This window comes from Rhinatrema bivittatum, chromosome 3 (genome assembly GCF_901001135.1).
Source record: "Rhinatrema bivittatum chromosome 3, aRhiBiv1.1, whole genome shotgun sequence".
NCBI lineage: Eukaryota > Metazoa > Chordata > Amphibia > Gymnophiona > Rhinatrematidae > Rhinatrema > Rhinatrema bivittatum.
Window position 1 is genome coordinate 51953385 of NC_042617.1, and position 20566 is coordinate 51973950.

At 44.4% G+C, this 20566-nt stretch overlaps 1 protein-coding gene across 2 annotated transcripts in view; it reads right to left on the minus strand.

The window, feature by feature from the left end:
- Window positions 1-4572: 4572 nt before the first annotated feature.
- Window positions 4573-20566, minus strand: part of RPS6KC1 (ribosomal protein S6 kinase C1) — a 287188-nt gene continuing 271194 nt past the window's right edge. The window contains exon 15 of one of the 2 annotated variants that reach the window (XM_029593219.1): window positions 4573-7139. In XM_029593219.1, the coding sequence (XP_029449079.1) occupies window positions 7029-7139 (111 nt within the window). In that variant the 3' untranslated portion in view covers window positions 4573-7028. The remainder of the gene's footprint in view (window positions 7140-20566) is intronic. The other variant, XM_029593217.1, reaches the window with a different exon arrangement.

The following is a 20566-nucleotide window of genomic DNA, read 5'->3' on the forward strand; positions in this document are numbered from 1 at the left end:
ACATCTCTCGCCCTGTCCAGAGTTGGCAGGGAACTGATTGATTCATGTGAAAATCCAAGACTACCTTTGGTAAAAAAAGACGGAACAGTTCATGGCTGGATCACCCCTGGAATCACTCGCAGAAACGATTCCCGGCAAGAAAGAGCCCGCAGTTTGGAAACTCTACTTGCAGAACACCGTCCTCTAGTAAGTAACCTCCAGGAGAGGCTACGCAGTGGTCAAAAAGGGGAATCCGCAAGAAATCCAGAACCAGATTAAGACTCCACAAGGGAACTGGCAACCGCAAGGGGGGACAAAGATGCTTTACCCCTTCCAAGAAGCGGGCCACAACCAGATGGACCGACAAGGATTTACCATTTTCGTGACCTCAGAAACAGGTAAGCACTACCACTTGTACCTTCAAGGAATTAAGGGTCAAGTCCTTAAACAACCCATCCTGCAAAAATCCAAATTGAGCTGGATTTTAACCGAATGAGGATGAACTCCTCGTTCCTCACACCAAGTCTCAAACACTTGCCAAACATGAACATAGGCTAAGGAAATGAATAACTTTCACACTCGAAGCAAAGAGAAAATCAGAGCAGTGGATTACCCACAATTCAACAACCAAGCCCTCACAAGGGCCACAACATAGGACAAAAATTGAGTTGGATCTTCGAAAAGAATAGGCCTCTGCTATAGCAGATACCTGTGGATTGGTAATCGGAAAGGATATTCCACCAGAAGCCTCCGCAGATCTGCATACCACAGCCTCCTAGGCCAATCTGGCACCATCAGAAGTACAACCTCGTGTGTCACTTAAACCTCCAAATCATTCTGCCCAACATGGGCCATGGAGAAAAGGCATATAGAAGCTTGCTTTCTGGCCATTCATGCCCGAAGGCATCAATGCCCAAAAATTTCAGATCTCTCCTGTGACTGAAGAAGCACGGAAATTTCGCACTGTGTGATGTCACCAGGAAGCCTAGAAACAGGAGATCGCAGGGGCCTACTAAGAACTGGAACTCTTTGTTGCACAATTCCCATTCGTCGGGATGCAGATGTGGTCTGCTGAGAAAGTTGGTTCTTACATTGTCTTTTCCTGCAATGTGTGAGGCTGAGATCTCCTGAAGATGTACTTTTGCCCATTCCATGAGTTGGGCTATTTCCTGCAACACTTGCTGGCTCTTGGCTGCTGCCTAGCAATTGATGTAAGCCACCATCGCCGCATTATCCAACATCATTCGGACTGCTTGACTCTGCAAGCAGACAATGAATCTCAAGCATGCCAACCGAACAGCACAGACTTCCAGCTGATTGATGCTCCAGAGATACTCCTCTGTACTCCAGCACACCTGCACTGTCAACTCCTGACGGTGAGCCCCCCACCCAGGAAGCTTGTATCCGTCATGCATAGTAGCCAGTCCAGTGTTCATAGGGGAAAACCCTTCATTAGATAATCCACTTACAACAACCACTACAGATGGATGCTGATCTCCACTGGCAACTGAAGTCATATTGAGTAGTCCTAAGATTGTGGACTCCAACGTACAAGCAGTGTGCGCTGAAGATGATGCATATGCTCCCTTGCCCACCTCTAGGGTGGCTGCCATCAACCCATGCACCTGTAGATAAGACTCCACCAGGTAATTGTTTCTGTCAATAGTCGCACCTGGTCATCAGTTTCTGATTGTGGATCTCAGGCAGGAACACCCTTGTCTTGCTTTGTGTCAAAAACGAACACCGAGATACTCCAGTGTCTGGAATGGCTGCAGATTGCTCTTGGCCAAGTTCACCACCCAGTCTAGTTCCTGTAGCAAGGAGATCTCCTTGCGTGAGGCCTGAAAACTCTCTTTCATGGCTTTTGTCCCAAATTAGCCAATAGTCTAGGTACAGGTGGATCAGAATGCCATCCTTTCTCAACATTGCAGCTACTATCACCATGACCTTAGAGAATGTCCTGGGTGCAGAGTCAAACCAAAAGGTAGCACTCAAAAACTGAATGTTGCCCTAAAACAGCAAAATATAGAAAACTGTTGATGCTCCAGCCAGTCGGTAATATGCAGATATGCCTCTAGCAATCCAGAGGCTTAAACTCCCCCGACTGTACTGCCATTATCAGCGAGCATTAGGTTTCCATGTGGAAACGAGTCACTTGCAAAAGCCGGTTTACTCCCTTGAGATCCAGGATGGAGCGAAAAGAACCCTCCTTCTTGGGTACACAATGAAATAACTGGAATATTGGCCTGTATTTAATTGTGAGATGGGCACTGGGATCACAGCTCGCAGGCTGAGGAGTCTTGACAACGTACATTCCACTGTCTCTAAACTTCTGTGGAGAGCTGCAGAGACACCATGAAAACGTCCTGAGGACCACTGAGAAACTCCAGAGCACAGCCATCTCTTTTCTCCAGAACCTACTGATCTGACAATTATCTTGATCCACATCCAATAAAAAAGAAGAGACAAGTGACCCCTTACCTCCTGTTCCCGGAAGTGGGTTGGCACACCCTCATTGAGAGGGATGGGAGGCACTGCCATGCGAGCCTGCACCCCACGTGAGCTGCTTGGAACAAAGGGTCAGAAACATTTGAAAACCCCTAGCATGACCTTTCGCAACAAACGAGCGCGGTGCCTGCTTTTATGGTAACTGAGGAACCTGGGACTCACCCCATTTATTGGCCTTTTTTTTGTGACTCACTCCCAAACCAGAGTGATCCTTTAAAAGGCCATTTCTTAAGATTAGACTCTGAAATTGTCTCAGCACCAATTCATCAGCCATAGTTGACTTTCAACCCTGCTTAGCTTCCGAGATCAGATGAGATCAGGCGCATCCAGGGTGGTGAGGTCCTAGGGCACTGTCCTGAAATTCAAACCAGACTCATCAACTTCCTGAGACAGAACAACATTGTTCTATATGACTCCAACCCCGGAGGAATTTCCCATCCTCCAGGGAGTAAGGGTCGCCTTCATCATCAATGCCAGCTGGTTCCCTAGCAGGTGTAAACGTACACCCACACTTATCCGTGGCACCAGACATGTGGGGATCCAGTTTGTGATCCTGAATTCTTAGGCCTACACCATTTCAGGAACGGAGCAAAACCTGCAAGTGGGGACTAGCCAAAAGGCTACTCACCCCACCAAACGGTTTAGTAGCAAACTTGTGTGTAGAAAAGCGTGCGAACACCACCGCAGTCCATACCAAAATCAGAAGGCATAAATCCTGTGCCCACTGAGTAGCCTTCCCCCACTGATGAACCAGATAGGGGAGTCCCAATCCCCGGCATCATGCTGGGAAGGGCGGGCTCAGTAAAAGCAGCCGGAGCCTCCAAGCAGCGCTGACAGACGTTAGGGTAAATACCCTCTAGCAGCACACTCCCAAAGCATTGACAATTGTGTGTCCAGCTGCATGCCTGCACAAGCAAGCATGGACAGGGTGCCCAAAAATGTCTGTCCAATAAGCATCCAAAATATAGGTGCACAATACGTGGTCCAACAAAACAAGAAGGGAGGCGATCTATGAAAGCCGTAATGGTGTCAACAAACGAGATAGATGCCGAATGTCCTTTAAAAGCATTTATTGTGTGGAGACGCAGAAACTGCCCGACTCAGGCAGAATTTCGCCACTCCTCAAGTGGCTGCCTCAGGGGCTATGCTGTTTTGTTCAGGATCTGAACCAACATATATCGTTCTGTGTTAAGGTCGAACCAGCACCAATCAATGCATTACATTCTAACAATCTTCAAATATGTAGTCTCCACTCTCAGCTGATTGTTAGAATGTAATGCATTGATAGGTGCTGGTTTGACCTTAACACAGAATGATATATGTTGGTTCAGATCCTGAACAAAACAGCATAGCCCCTGAGGCAGCCACTTGAGGAGTGGCGAAACTCAGCCTGAGTCGGGCAGTTTCTGCGTCTCCACACAATAAATGCTTTTAAAGGCCATTCGGCATCTATCTCGTTTGTTGACACCAATATGTGGTCCAGGCAGGTGCCCACCTGAGCATCCACGCAGGTGTGCAAGTGCGAACCGACTTCAGACACTGTTTCACGGCAGACTTGTGTGCAGAAAAGCACGCGAACACAGCCACAGCCTACTACAACACAGCATGTAAGCAAAGCATGAGATCATGGCCTAGCCAAAAGTTTGCTCAATCTGTCACAACTCCCCAAACTCCCTCGGAGGCAGGAATGGACATTGGATTGGCGCACTGAGGTTCGAAGACCAGAAGGAGGATGGAAACCCTCACTCCTTTCCTTTTTTTTACTCTTTACCTAAGCTCAGACCATCCTGGCCAACTATAGAGTTGGTCTTCCATTGTGGAGGAAGAGGGCAAAGGCCTTGACCACTGCACTCAGCTTCCTGCACTCTCTAGCCTCTCAGCTGTTTCTCTCTCTACAGTTAAGTCCATGCTGGAAAACCAGCTATAGGTCCAAGGCACTCTACTGAGGGAGGGATCCGCAGATATTACCTCTGGAAAACTCGACTGAGGGAGGGACCATAAGATATCACCACAGGAGAGTGAGGCAAATTAATTTCCTTCTTCTTTTCTCCTTTCATTTTCTTTTTTTTTTTTTAAGCAATCCCCAGTAGGGAGATGCATGTCCACCATCTGCTGGAGACGGAGAATACTGGCGGGCTGATATTGGTGTAGGATTATATATATCATGACGTCAGCTTTGCTCCATCTCCATCTGCCGGTAGAGGTGCATAACCCACTGGTGTGGATTAACCTGTCTGAATGCTAAGAAACTGAGCCGTCTTTGGCAGTAGGATGGAGGAAAGGAGACAGAAGACAGTGCAATCCTTCCAATAACTAGCATAAGGGCCAGTGGTGCCCTCACATGACAAATTTTGTTGTATATGTTTTCATAAGTATCTTGATCCAGTGCAGGATCAGGAAGGAGAAGGGCATGGGGAAAAGGCCAGACCTATCAATTTTTGGAAAAGGGACAAAAATTGGAAGAGGTAAGAAAATTCCTGACTGAACAAAATTCTTACATGGCAGATATTACATGAAATTTGTCAAGTGCAATTAAAGTTTGAGAAGGATGACCTTGCTCTGAGCAAGATCAAATCCATATTCTAATTTTCAAATATCTGACTTAAATTTACTTAAGTATTTTCACTTTGATTTATTAAAGTTTAATCCAGATTTGCTCGGATTGGTTTGGATCTATGCAAATATTTGCAGATTCAAGCCTGTCAAAGTACTGGAAAATAGTGTAAATTTTCTAACAAGGGCAAATCTGCCAGTAGCTCACATGCAATCATTTTTTAAGAAGTCTTAAGCTGATCCAGTAAAAGATAACAGAATCTGTAGAGAGTCCAATCTTCTCTAGCATCAACATGGCTGCTAGAACTTTGTACCCTGCAAATACATGCATCTAAAGTACATCATAAAGATCTGAACAGAAGCCAGCCCTGTGGCTCAGACTGAGGTACAGAAGACTTAAATCCAGGTGTCCTGTCTAATGCTGCCAGGTGCCCAGCAGAGGCAATGAGCTTGATCCCAAGGAAGGAGGGAAGACAGCAGACACTGTGGCAAACTCTGCTGGCCAAATAAGCAACGCTAAGAGGACATCTTGGAGGAGGCTTCTCTCTAACCCTTCTAGCTGGCAACAGCAAATGTGTTATCTAGGCATGCTGCTTGGGATGGGGAGTCTATAATAGGGGCACATGGAGTTTAAAACAGGATTAAAAGCAGGCAAATAGCCCAGGCTGGAGTCAAGATATGAACGATGGCCAACATGTTCAGGTTTGGCTCTGGTTAACTGAACCACTCATCTACATTGTTTCACCCATCCCTAAACACAATCAACATGAATCCTAAGCTTCCTAACCATTAAACCCTTTCTTTATTGAGTTTTTAGGGCCATAAAGTCTGCTTGGCCTAGAAAAAGCTTCCGAATCAGCTGTGGTGACCCAGTTTTGTAACAATATGCTTCTCACATAGTTCCAGTGCTCAACAGCTGTTGAAAACAAAATCACAATTCTGAGAGCACCACCCATTTCCTTGCATCTCTCCGTAGTGTTATTAGTGACACAGTCATTTTCAAACCGCAACATATCCCTCTGTACAGCTTCCTTTTTTTATGCCACATACTTTAGCTGTCATTATGCAAAATACCCCAACACAAACACACACTTTTAGAGTTAGCACTTTATTTTACTATATACCGTTAATAAATTAGTAGGTCTCTTTCCAAAGCTATACCGGGCAGCAGGGTTTGGGGTACATTTTCCTGGAGATGTGGGCGGCCAACGAAGGAGTTAGCCAGTTACATTTGTGAAGGTGAAAAGCCATGTAACGCAGATGGATGTTTTGGAGAGGCATGGTTGGATCCCGGGTGGGAAACCTAGTCAGCTACTGCTGAAACGTCAGTGCTAGCCGCTTAAGTTATGTGGCTATCTCCGTGGGCACACACAGTTGGGCAAGGCAACTTTTCTGCAGCAATCTAGCCAGCTAGGTTGCTACTGAAAATCCCATTGCATTTAGCTAGCTAAAATATATAGCCAGTTAAGTCCCTACTCAACAGCTACTTGAAAACTGGGCCCAGGAGTGGCATCAACCATCATCTTTGGCCACTCCTTAGGGCCTGAGCTACGAATGCTTTTCTTCCCTTCTGAGTCTAATGGTAAAATATCCGGATGAGTCCGGTTTAAAATGTCTGATCCTATGTTCATCTATCATGGAAGGCAGTTTTGCTCAGGAAGAGCACAAACACAGAATTCTCACTTATATTTACTTATCAATCTTAAAATGATAAATATACTACGAGTTAACCCAGTTCATATCCCTCCTCTAGTGAAAAGTTTCTACATAGCAGCCACTTAAAACAACAAACTCTCTCCCCCCCCCAATGCGATACTGTCCAAAAAGGAAACGGGATAAATTGTGCGCTTTTTGGCATTATTCTTCCAGGCTCTTGTACAAATCTATGTTCACGTGCATTCATGTCCCACACTAATGAATCCGTATGGTCTCCAAGAAGCTCCTTGCTGGAGAAGATTTCAGTCTATCCCTGTGACCTTGGGTTCCTTTCATCTCATCATGTCTGACCACGGCACGCCAGCAAAAAATGGATGAGATTTAATGTCTTCAACACCAGCAGATCCTGCACCAAGACGTTCGATGGGATTGTACTGCAAAAGCTTAAAAACACAAGAAAGCCAGTAAGCAATAGCAACAAATATTCAATAGTTTAAAAATATCAGTAAGTATCAGCAATATTTATTCTGCATTAGCATTACTCATATTACTAAGATTTTTTTTTTTAATGTATTCTCAGTTACTTTCACAAATATGCAGTTGTGTCTGAATCAAAATTCACATCATGCACACTGGGGTCAGGTTACTTCACAATGGCTCTAATTTTATCCAGGACCTAGTTTGAGAACTGCATCTCTCTGGGTCTACTACTGAAGGACTATGATGCAGCCTATTTTGGCTGACGTGAATATTTATTTTGGATTGAATGTGTATTTACAATTGTGTATTTTGAAAGGCGGATTCATTCTCATTGGAGAATTAGACAATATAACACTCAGTATTACTGTAAGCTTACATTATTTGTAGGCTCTTTGTATTGTATACTTATTATTGGTTTGAGATGTTATTTATTTATTTATTTTAAGTTTTTCTATACCGGCATTCACAATAGATATCGCATCATGTCGGTTTACAATTAACAAGTGGATAGGTAACAAAAAAGGTAAAAACTAATATTTATCTTATTAATAATAATAATAATAATAATAATAATAAAACATTAAACAAGAGAAGGCTAAGGTATGCAGTTACAATAAAGCAAGGGAGTAATACAACTTGGAGCATAGAAAAGAAGCAGGGGATTAAATCGAAAGAACGTAAGAATTAAATCGAACGTAAGAATTAAATCGAACGTAAGAATTAAATCGAAAGAACGAAAGAACGTAAGAATGTTATTGCGCACTACTTAGGGTGATCATGTTTGGTCAGATAGACGGTTTTATAAATATTTTAAATAAATCAAAAAAAATAAAATAAAAATCAAGTGGCACAACAGGTGTTGCAAAGCCATTTTATTGTATGAAGCTGTGTAGATTACCTAACGTGACTGATTCAAAGTCGGGCGGATTTTAAAAGCCCTGCTCGCGTAAATCTGCCCGGATTTACGCGAGCAGGGCCTTGCACGCCTATTTTCCATAGGCCGCCGGCGCGCGCAGAACCCCGGGACGCGCGTAGGTCCCGGGGTTTTTTGAAGGGGGCGTGTCGGGGGCAGGGCCGAATGACGCAGCGTTTTGGGGGCGGGGCGCGGCATTTCGGGGGCGGGTCCGGGGGCGTGGCGCCGGCTCGGGACGTTCCGGGGCGTGGCCGCGCCCTCCGGAACCGCCCCCAGGTCGGGTCTCAGCGCGTCAGCAGCCTGCTGGCGCGCGTGGATTTACGTCTCCCTCCGGGAGGCGTAAATCCATGGATAAAGGTAAGGGGGGGGTTTAGATAGGGCCGGGGGGGTGGGTTAGGTAGAGGAAGGGAGGGGAAGGTGAGGGGAAGGTGAGGGGAGGGCGAAAGAGAGTTCCCTCCGAGGCCGCTCCGATTTCGGAGCGGCCTCAGAGGGAACGGAGACAGGCTGCACAGCTCGGCGCGCACCGGCTGCCCAAAATCGGCAGCCTTGCGCGCGCCGATCCAGGATTTTAGAAGATATGCGCGTATCTTATAAAATCCAGCGTACTTTTGTTTGCGCCTGCTGCGCAAACAAAAGTACGCGAACGCACTTTTTAAAAAAATCTAACCCAGTATTTTTAGACAGCTGCAAAGTACTGATTTGTTTTTTTTTTCTCTATTCTTTTCACTTTTGGTGAGAATTCTCCTTTGCACAGACATTAAGTTGTTGAAACTTAGCTTATGTTAGGATTGGTTTGCATTCAAACTTTGTAACAGTCAATGCATTTGGGAAATAAAATGCAGATGTTTACATGTTTAAGTGGAAAACAACTTATGTTGATGCCAATTTTTGTCTGTGTCCTTTTTTCAGTTTACATACATTATTTTCTTTTTCCAGGAAAATTACATGTGCAAGTTGAAGGTACAGATGGAAATCAACATGGTCCTTTTCATTTTGCCTTTCATAGCAAGGAAGGAAGGACGGCAGGCAGGTGGCTGGCTGCTCCTGCAAGCAGTCAATGTTTCCCCTGCTGCTGCTACCTCCAATTAGAGAAGCCAGTGATGGGGACGGAATGTGAAAAAAATTACTTTATGGTTGCAGGTAGCAGGGAGAGTGGCAGTCTCTCTCTTTCATACACACATAGGGGTACATTTTATAAAAAAGCGCGAGCGCGTACTTTGTTCGCACACCAGGCGCAAACAAAAGTATGCCGGATTTTATAAGATACACGCGTTGCCGCGCGTATCTTATAAAATCCGGGATCGGCGCGCGCAAGGGGGTGCATATTTGTGCACCTTGTGCGCGCCGAGCCCTGCACGCTGCCCGTTCCCTCCGAGGCCGCTCCAAAATCAGAGCGGCCTCGGAAGGAACTTTCCTTCCGTCTCCCCCCACCTTCCTCTCCTCTCCCCTCCCCTACCTAACCCACCCCCCAGCCCTATCTACACCCCCTTACCTTTATTCCCAAAGTTACGCCTGCTCAAGGCAGACGTAACTCGCGCGGGCCGGCTGCCGGCGCGCCAGGTTCCAGTCCAGGGGCTGGTCTGGAGGCTGCGGCCACGCCCCCGGATCGCCCCCGGGCTGGAACCACTCCCGCAGCCCCGCCCCCAGAACGCCCCCGGGTGACGCACCACCGCGACACTCCCCCCCCCCCCCCCCCCAGGAAAGCCCCAGGGCTTACACGCGTCCCGGGGCTTGCACGCGCCACCGAACCTATGCAAGATAGGCTCGGCGCGCACAGGGGGGGGTTTGCCCAAAGTCTTCCTCTTTTTCACATACATAAACGCAGTCTCTCCATATCTCTCTCACACAATACTCACATAAACGCAGTCTCTCCTATCTCTCTCACACAATACTCTCATAAAAACAAACATATTTTGGAAACTTGTGCTCAATGTAAAGAACACCTTTGGAAATGGTGTATACTCCATGGAGTACACCTATTCAATCTTGCTTCATTTTTTGGATGGAAAAAAATATTTTTGGCTGGAATGGAAGGTAAATGATTACATCAAAAGTACCTTGATGGACCAGGTTAACATTTTCTTTATGATGCTCTCCTTTCTTTGTTATAAATCTGTGATCTCAACCACAACATAAATAAAAGGAGAGAAAAAAGTGAGGCTTATTTTTTTTAATGTGTTTTTCAGTGAACCGGTTCACATTTTTGTCTTTGTGGTGTGTTTTTGTTATTTTGGTATACTATATTAGTTTTTAGCTTTTACTAACACATATATGTTATTTTTCTGTCATCTGATTAAAGTTGAATAGGAAGTGGTGGATTTATTCTTTTTTCCTTTATGTTTATCCCACTTTTTCCTCTCTTATTTCTAAATCTAGACATCACACATGCTACATGAACCAATCTGATACCAATAGGTTGGACAGCATTTCTGACAAACAGACACATCCATAGCTATAGAGGGAATGCTGGAGAGAACTTTCAAAAATAATTTAATTGTGAATATTTTTAATTGTCAAAGGGAGTGCATTGCTATCGTGCAGTGCATTTTCAAGCTACAGTGCTATGCACTTTGCTTCTCAGGCTGTATTTAGAAACCAAGCACTTGAAATCTGTACTTAAAGAAACACTGTTCGGTATAGTATTTCAAAAGTACAACAGCAACAACTTGTACAGAATAGAAAAAAATTTAAGTTAGTTTTACAATTCTTTATACAGCTTGCCAAAAATACCATCTCCCTACAGAACAGCCCTGCTGGCAAGTGTATGTAAAGAACGCAACATACACCAAAATCCTATTGATGTCCATTAGTAATCATGTGAGAAATTAGATTATACCATGGTTTATGAGTCAATTGGATATTAGCATGTGAGTGCTGGCATCTGTAACTCTCTTGCCAACATGACTGAATGAGGCCTGCAGAAAATCTGTGGAAAGCTATTCCAAGATCAACAGTTCCTCCCCATCAGAACCAAGTTTTAATATTTCTGCAGGATGGGTATGACCACCTTTATTCATGCCAACCTTTACCGGTCTGCCCAGTGCACATAATTGGGAGTCTTAAGACCCTCTGAAAATATAAAGTATTTCACTGCAAAAGGCCTCTGACTGCTATTTAAAGGGTGATTGTAATTCAGCCTGCATAAGTGCAAAGTCCACAGGTTCTTTTATGCACATACCTTCCTGCTGAAAATTACCTCAGGAAACGTGACTGCACACATTTGGACCTGGTCACTTGTACAGGTACTTTTCAAGACCAAAAGTAAGCACATATTCAAAAACCAGGAACGTCCGAAAACGTGAAGTACCTCGTATGGGCAGAGCCAGTTAGGTACCCAAAGAACTGAATCATTGACTGAGCTGTAGAAACTGTGGATATATATTTTTAGGATTTATTAAGCCTTTTGGCCTCTCTTTTCTGTTAAACTCTCTGTCTCCTTGGAAAACTAAACCACTGAATTTTGTGTGCTAGCGGTGAGTTTCTGAGCCCCTGAGGAAATCTGCATTCCACTGACCTTTTTGAGCCAACATCTGGCAGGCCCCTCTGCCCTAGGGCAGGAATGCATGGGCAAGGAAAAAGTATGCAGCATGACTGATGGCTGGGTATTGGTGTGAAAGTCAGATATTCTATGTAAACCACCTTACTAAACCAACATTCAGTACTGGTGGTAATGCAAGATGTTCATGATGTGCTAGTGCTCCAGCGCTGAAGTCCTAAGAGTTCTGGATTGCTCCACTGCTGACATCCATGGGTGACTTCGGGAAAGTGAGCAGATTAATTCAAAACCAGAGAATCTATATATAAATATATATGTTAATATACTTATTGTATGCATATACTTTCTTGAACCTTATCTTCTATTACATTTCTATTATTTTTTTCTTGTTTACATTACACCTTATTCTTATGTGCATTGCAATTTTTTATTAGTCCTGGATTATTATTTATATTTAATTTACTGGGACAATAAATATGAAAAGCAGCTAAGCATAGTGGATAGATATTTTCTGTTTGTGGGAATTAAGAAAAAGAACAATGCCACTAGTGATCTTAACCACTCCCCGGCCATTACACTCCTAAAGGTACATGCACAGAGGTCCTATGAACATAAGATGGGCAATTTTCAAAAAGTCCATTTCCTTTTTTACCCCCAGAGATGGCTTTTAAAATGACCTTCCCTGTGAGCATTCTCTGTGAAATACACGGAATAAGACCGACTGCTCAAAAAGAGTATTTACAAATGCTGGGCTGCTCAGAAGGCCAATTTCTCTCTCCTGTTCCTTGAGGAGTGGGGAGTGACATGCATGTAAGAGTACCCAATGCCCTTTGTTTAACCCTAGATATTTCTGGACAAGCAGATCCTGCCGATTTTAATTTCCATTGTGCAATGAAACGTTTTATCTACCTGGCTGAGGCCTGTGGATCTATGTGTGTCTTTGCCCCTCAGATTCTGTTTGCTGTAATGCGATGGTTGAAATTGTTTTGTTTATTGTTTTGTTTTTAGATCAGTATCATGTGCTTTGGTTATCAATACATGCTAAGAAGATAAAGTTTCTAGATGAAATACATGAATACTTCATGGAGCAGCTGGTACAAGAACTGACCAGCATGGCAGCTATTTAAAAATTAATCCTTAGTGGAACACGTGATTTGTGCGAGAAGTGACAGTGTTGGGGCCACTTGGGAATAAGTGATAACATGATCTAATCTGGTTTGATAACTGGAGGAAGGACATTAAGGAAATCTACCGCGATAACATTTAACTTTCAAAAAGCGAGATTATGGTAAAATGAGGAAAATACTGAAAGGAGCAACTATAAAAAAAAGAGTTTACATCAAGCATGGATGTTGTTTAAAAATGCCATCTTGGAAGCCCAGAACAGATATATTCCATGTATTAAAAATGGTAGAAGGGGTGCCTGAGTTAAGACATGGTTTCCAGAGCTCCATCCTTGCTGCTTTTTCTATTTCCCCAAAATGCCGCATACTAAGAGAAAAGGGAGGTTGCCCTGGCTACCCCCTTGTCTGGCCCAGTACAGCTACAGTTAGTTAGGTTCTTTACCCCAACATCAGGCTTATCTCCAGGAGCTGATTCCGGTGTGGTCACTGTAAACATCTTTGAGCCCTGGACCTCCGACGACCCCCCTTCTCCGCTGTGCCACGACTCATTGGGCGGGTCAGATCTGCTGCGGGGACTGACAGAATTGGCACACTGTATTGCATCGGCCCCTTCAAGCATAGTTAGCAAAAGAAAAAAAACAATTCTTCCACCAGCAGCACAGATAAGACACAAAGGTCCCAATCTTCTTCTTCTGACCAGCTGGTTCCATCCTTCCTGTAAGCAGAGGTAAAACTTTCTTTCAAGGCTCACCTCCTGGTAGTCCTGCCTCCGTAAGAGTGCCGCCCTGGCCTGCTGGTGCCCCGTCCTGATGTATCCCCTTGGCCATCAGGTTAAAGGCTTGCAAAACCCCGCCCAAGCTGGGCTTTCTTTACAGTGTATGAGGCAGGGGTCCATTCCTGAATGGTAACCCTCCTTGGCCCCAGGACTTAAAAAAAAACCAAACCACTATGGTTAATCACAGTCCTCCCCTACAGGGTAAGAAACAATTTTATTTTCCTTTAAGTCACAGCACTCCTCAGCCGAAAGGTTGGCCAAAAAAACCCCCCATTATTAATCACAGCCCTCCTCTTCAGTGTAAGAGAACAGCTTTTTTTTCCCCCTTTGTTTTTCTTTTTTTGTCCATCGCTCTCAACCCGAGCGGGTCTAATCACCTGCCAGCTGTGGTAGAGCCTGACCATGCAGGCCCTAATTCCTTGATCAGGCTTAGCTCCCCCACAACCTCCCACTGTTAACTTTCCCTGTCCAAAGGCGTGCTGTAGCCGAGTGCAGGTTCTTTTCTCTTCCTCTTTAGACTCCTTTGGCTCACTGTCCATGGCCTCATCCATAATCTCCCCTCCCCGGGGATGGACTGTGCCCTCCTCCTCCAGTATGAACTCCATCTCCTTCTCTTCAGCTTCTGATTCCACCGGTAGCTCCCCCCCCCCCCCCCCAGGTCATGTGTTTCTGCCCTTTTGCTGGCCTCGTGGAGGTGGGACCCGCCCCTTCCTTGCCACAGGACCTTCCAAGGTTTCCCTCCTGCCTGAGGAGCCCCAATCCCATTAGCTGGTCGTCCCCGTCCCCCCAGGGATACTCTTTCTGCCTTCACCCCGGGGTTCCTGTGAGTCCTTTCTTAATCTAGGGCTGCCTGGTACTGCCCAGGGTTGACAGAGCCTCCTCTTTTCCTCTGATGGTTTTCGGGGGCTGGGGGATGAACCCTTACTCCTTCACACCCCACTTCCAAGTCCTGACATCACCTTTTAATTTCCTTTCTTTCTGGTCAGTGTTCCTCGTGGACTAAAAGCAAAAAATGTATCGGTCACGTGTTTATTCAAGCCATGAGCCACTGTGCTTAGCACAAATCAGCCCACAGATGCCTCTTCCAAGAGGATCAGAACAGGCTCAGCTAAATCACGCATGCAATGCACAACAGCAACAGTGTCAGTTGCAACCACAACCCATGGCAAACAGCACTAAAAAGGAAAGCCAACAGATACATATTTTTTTAAATAGTAAAACCTCAGGGCTCTTATAGGAAATGAAAGGAGGGGAAAACCCTGATAGTGGATCTGCATACACTTCTTTCTGGGTTTTTTAAAAACTTCTCCAGAGGAGCTGTAAGTAAAATGTGCATAAAAGACTAAGCCTCTCCTTGGGCCCCTTAAGATTTTGTTACACAGTTTAGAAAACATTGGGACGTCATTATTCAAAAGCATTTAGCTGGATAACTAAAAAGTTATCTGACTCAGTGAAGACTGGGACACTTATCTGGCTAAATTCTAGCCGGATTAATAAATTAGCTCGCTAGAATTTAGCCGGATAAGTTAGGGGCGTTTCAGGGCATAACTGGGAGGAGTTGAATTAGCGAGAGAAGTTATCGGGCTAACTCCAATATTCAGAGTTAGCTGGAAGAGTTAGCCCCATAACTCTCGGTGGCCCACAGAGCTGTCCCAAACTCAACTGAATAAACTTACCCAGCTAACTTTAGGATAGCCAAAAATATTCAGCAGTGCAGCCAGCTGCCGAATATATGTGCCAAGTTAGCCGTCTAAACTAATCCAGCTAACCAGCCGAGCCACACAGCAGCTGAATACGGACCTCCGGGGGGGTTAAATTAGCTGTTCATCTACCTTTGGATTTTATTGTGGCTGTTCAACAAATATTATTATAATCTGTCATACTTAGATGGGACAGTCAGATATCTTGGACCAAAGAAAAAAATTAATAAAAACAAATTCCCCTAAAAAAGTAATATCTACAAAGAAAGGGAGCCAGAAAGAAAGAGAAGGTTAAAAAAATAACTGGAGAGAAATGTTTTATACACAATGCTAATTAAAAATAAAATAGAATCTTTAGATTATTTTTATATCTAGATCTATATAGATATAAAACTAGTCCCCCCTGGGAATATGGAGACAGAGCAAGCTGGTCTCAATAGGAACAAACTGGCATGATCTTATCCCACAACCGCATCAGTTTGTGACCTGTGTCACTTGGGTGGGGGTAGACAAGGAAAACCCAAACAGACAAATTGCCAGACATGCCAAGAGACCCCTTTTTTCCTCTTCCTGCATGAACTTCCTCAGCACTGAACGGTGGTTTCCTTCTATAATCAAAAAGCATATATATGATTTATTATCCCTCAACCTGCAGACTCCCTAGGGTGCACTTGTGGAGGGGACTTAACCTAGTGTGGCGTCTACAGGCTACAGGGAGGATCTCAGGTCAAAATGCACGGTCATTTGCTTGGGCTTTATTGCTTTCCGTCTGCTACCACAGGTGGTTCTGAAGTTGTCACATGACATATTGTACATCTAAGCCAGAGCTTTCCAAACTTTTCATGTTGGTGACACACTTTTTAGACAAACATAATTTCGGGACACGGTAATTCAGTCTACTAGTAAACCAGAGGTTAAAGGTTAAACGAACGAAACATATTTCGACAATTTATGTATGTTTCCTTAAATATATACATAAATAAAATGTTTCACGACACAACCTATCTCATGAAAACCTTAAATTTATATTAAAAATATATATTCCAAGATTCATGTTATTGTTATAATTTATGAGAAACAATAATAAAACAAATTGTCTGTCCCCCACACACTCATCTCTCTCCTCCCCCAGCACATGTCTGTACCCCACACACTCATATCTCTCCCCCTCAAGCACATGTCTGACCCCCACACACTCATTTCTCTCCCCCAGCACATGTCTGTACCCCACACACTCATATCTCTCCCCCTCAAGCACATGTCTGTCCCCCAGCACGTTTGCCCACCACTCACTCATCTCTCTCCCCCCAGCACATGTCTGGCCCCCACACTCATGTACCTCGTCTTTTTGATTGTTGCCAGTTAAGTGCTTCACTCCCTTCCATGATCACCAGACACTGCTGCTTGCAGTCAGTACTCTTCATGGCCAGGCCTCATCGGCAGCAGCAGCCAATGTAAGGATGGCTGGGCTCGTTCCACCCACCAAGCCCCCCCAAAAAACGCGATTGACAGCAAAAATCACCCAATAATAAGCAACCCATAAACTGAAAAAAAAAAAGTGAATCTCTAGAAAAAAAAAAAAAGCCCAAACTCGCATCAGAGTTGACCAGGCTTGCGCGACACACCTGCACACTGCAGGCGACACACTAATGTGTCCCGACACACAGTTTGGAAAGCTCTGATCTAAGCTCTCGGATAGGCTTTTCCTTAATGGGAGAGCAATCCACGAGCAAGCACTTGACTTGCTGCAAAGTAGTACTCAGCTGAGCCACCGCAAGTTTTGTCCCAGTACTTTTATTAAGTTTAGGTTAGCTGCTCCACAAAGAAACATTTTAGAATTCATGTTTTGAAAAGCTGCCTTTCTTCCCATGGTGGGACACCATTAACCCGACATGGTCTGGGTAAGATCTGAGAAATTGCCTTTACTCTCTTCCAGTTTGAATGAGGCATGAATTACTGACAAAATCAGCCCTTGTAATCGGTAGAAAGTTCTGGTGCACAAGACAATATCTATTTATAGGTACATTTTGCCTTCTTTTACGTAGCAAACAAGGAGAACTACAGAAATGCTACAGCGAATGCATCAGAGTTTCATGAAACACTATAATCTATCATCCATTCTTCAATACTCACCCAAAAGGATGAATAAGAATCAAGACAGGGAAGCAAAGAGTTTTGCCCTCAGGGAAAAGACAAACATGGCTTGAACTGGACATGGCCCTGTCCACATGTACTGCACAGTGCGCTACTTCAGGTTCCAGCTAAAGCGTTTTCCAACAAGTTTGTGCCCAAAGTATAAGCCAAGCTTATCATATAAAGAATTTCACTATGCCAGGAGTGCTGCTTTTCTATTCATCTGCATCAGAAATATGAACACACCACCTCAGACACAAGGAATACAGATCATTTACATCAGCCCTGATCCCTGAATATTACCATCCGTAACAGAAACATGGGGTAACCTACACGGAGCGGCAGTTACTACCTTTAACAGACATGGGGATAGGCATGGAGAGGCAGTAGCAACCCTTAACAGAAACAAGGAATGGCACGGAGCGGCAGTTAGTACCCTTAACGGAAACATGGGGGTAACCTACACGGAGCGGCAGTTACTACCTTTAACAGACATGGAGATAGCATGCATGAAGAGGCAGTTATTAGTCTTAAACATGAGGATAACATGCATAGATACATTTGCTACCCTTAATGGAAACATGGTGCAATCTGCACGAAGCGGCAGTTACTACTCTTAACAGACATAGGGATAGCATGCATGGAGAGGCAAGAGCAAACCTTAACGGAAACAAGGAATGGCACAGAGCGGCAGTTAGTACCTTTAACGGAAACATGGGGGTAACCTGCAGGGTAGACTAGATGCACCATTTGGTCTTTTTCTGCTGTCATTACTATGTTACATCTATCTAATGTTTTTTTATGAAGCAACTTTGATTTTTTTTTTTTTTTTAAATTTAAAGGTTTTTTATATACCGCGGAACGTTTCAAACATCACCTCGGTTTACAATGAACAATAATTTAGCAACAGGCTTTACAATCAATTCAGAAAGAACAAGCATATATCAATAAACCAGGCAAAGAGTAAACATATAGTACAATTGGTTCCCATCTTTTAACTTTTATAAATAGACTGTGACATGGGCAAGCAGGCTTCAAATGTTGCCACTGATGCAGCCCGTGCTATCCTATGAGTTCTCAGTGGAGTGGGAGCTCCAGTCCTACCCACAGGAATGCACTAGATTAAAATTCACCACAGCATCTCGGCAATTTAAAATGTTAATGTTCTCACGTGAACATTTAATGAAGAGACTCTGCTAAAGCAGTTGTTTGCAACGGGGTCTCCCTTTCCCTTTGGAAGTGGGGAAAAAATTCTAGCAATGGGTTCGTTTTACAACTTGCTGCCAAGGAAATGGCCTCTGGGGAAGAGGACGACCTGGTGAGGTGAGTTTTCCTCCTCCCTGCAAACCCCATTAAAGTGCCTCCAGACTGCCCTGGGGCATTCCCCGGGCTGCACGTCAGTCTTCTTCTGGTGGCAGGTAAAGAAATCCGCAGCATACCTAAAAAAAAGACGATATTTCAAACCTCATTTTTATGGTTCTTGTGCTAGGAGCCCCAGTCTCCCTTTGGACTAATGTGCCCCTTGTCCTAGCATAAGAACTGTGCTATAAAACGGCATATATTTATCTACCAGGCCCTGATTCACCCTCACACTTCTGTTCTGTAACACAATACAACGCAAGAGAAGTAGGAGGCTGATAGCACGAGTTACTGTCAGACCCCACGAATAAAGCTAACACCATTTATTTAATTTCCCCGTACTATCTGCCGGGTAGAGTATTTTTTTTTTTTTTTAAATCTTTCACAATGAATTAAAATAAAAAACGTAAAAATGCTCAACGACCCAAGAAGGCAATATTAATTGCTGCATTAGAAGTTTGAACACAGCAGGAATCTCAAGAGTGGCCTCAGGGAAGGAGATCTTCAGGAACAGTGTGTGTGTGTGTGTGTGTGTGTGTGTGTGTGTGTGTGTTCATGAAAAGTACACGTAAAAAAAAAAGTTAGGTTAGCACAAAAGAGAGACCCAGGGATAAGAGAAAGCAAAGCAGTCAAGAAACAGGCTAGCCGATGATGTGCTGAACACGGTCTTGCTACTGATTCAGGAGGCCACCACCTAAACCAGGTGGCAAAACCATGCCCAAGTTACAGCAATTTTCAAAGGGGACTTGTGTGCATAAATCCACTTTGAAAATTATCCCACATTTATCCGCACACAATTACATCTGCTAGGATGTGCATGGGACATTTTCTGGGACAATTTTGAAAATCCCAAAGAATGCAGCTAAGTCCAAACCCCTCTGGCTCTGGCAACAGCTCTGCTCGGTCCAGGCATCCTTACACATGAATAGGGAGGATGCGTGTAAGTTTGCTCGCATATTAGGCTGGAAATTTTATAAAAAGACAGCTCTGCAGCTAAAATATTTCTTTACCTGCGGTTAGTGTTGGGTGTTATATGCTTATCTAAGCAAAGTAAAAGAATCTCAACTGGGAAAACTGGATGGGTCTTTTTTTTTTTTTTTTGCTGTCATTCACTATGTTTTTTTTGTTTTTTTTTTTAAAGAAAATGAAACAGGGATTCTAACCGTTGGGGGTGTTGAGGGCATGTGAAACATACAAGCTGGGGGAGGGGACAGTGTCACTGGGTACTCTACTGTCTAGGGCCGAAATGTGAATGAAATTGGATTAATGGTTCAAAAGTTACTCAGTGTAAGGAAACACACAGGGTAGAAGAGAGGCGCACACAAACACGGAGACTTGAGAAGGAAACCAGACTCAAAGATCAACAGTGATGATGCAGGCTCAGATCTATAGCCACGATGAAGTAAAAACTTGTAGACTTAGGCGGTAACTTTTAAACAGGTACGCGGGCGCACATGTGCGCGCCCAAAGATGCGTCCATCTTATAACATGCACACATGTCATAAAACAGCCTGGCTGCGCATACATGTGCGCTCAATTTTAAATGGACGCACGCGTGTCCACGCCAATGCCGCATCTACCGTGTAAGTGGGGGAAATACTGCAAAGGACGCGCGCTGATGCCATTCGCCATTTTCCCCAGTTCACCCAGTTAAGGGATAGTATTTCCAAACCCCTCTAATTTAATAGCCTCCCTTCCCCCGACCCTTAAAACCCCTATTGACCCCTAAATGTTTTTGTTTTAAGACTTACCCATCATTCACACCGGAAGAAAAGTTACCCGGCAGGGGACCCTGGTGCACACCAACGTGCTTATCTCTTGGCCAGGCCCCCGGACGCCCATGCCCCGTCCATTTTTTTTTCATCTGCACGTGCAGCGGGAGACAGGCGT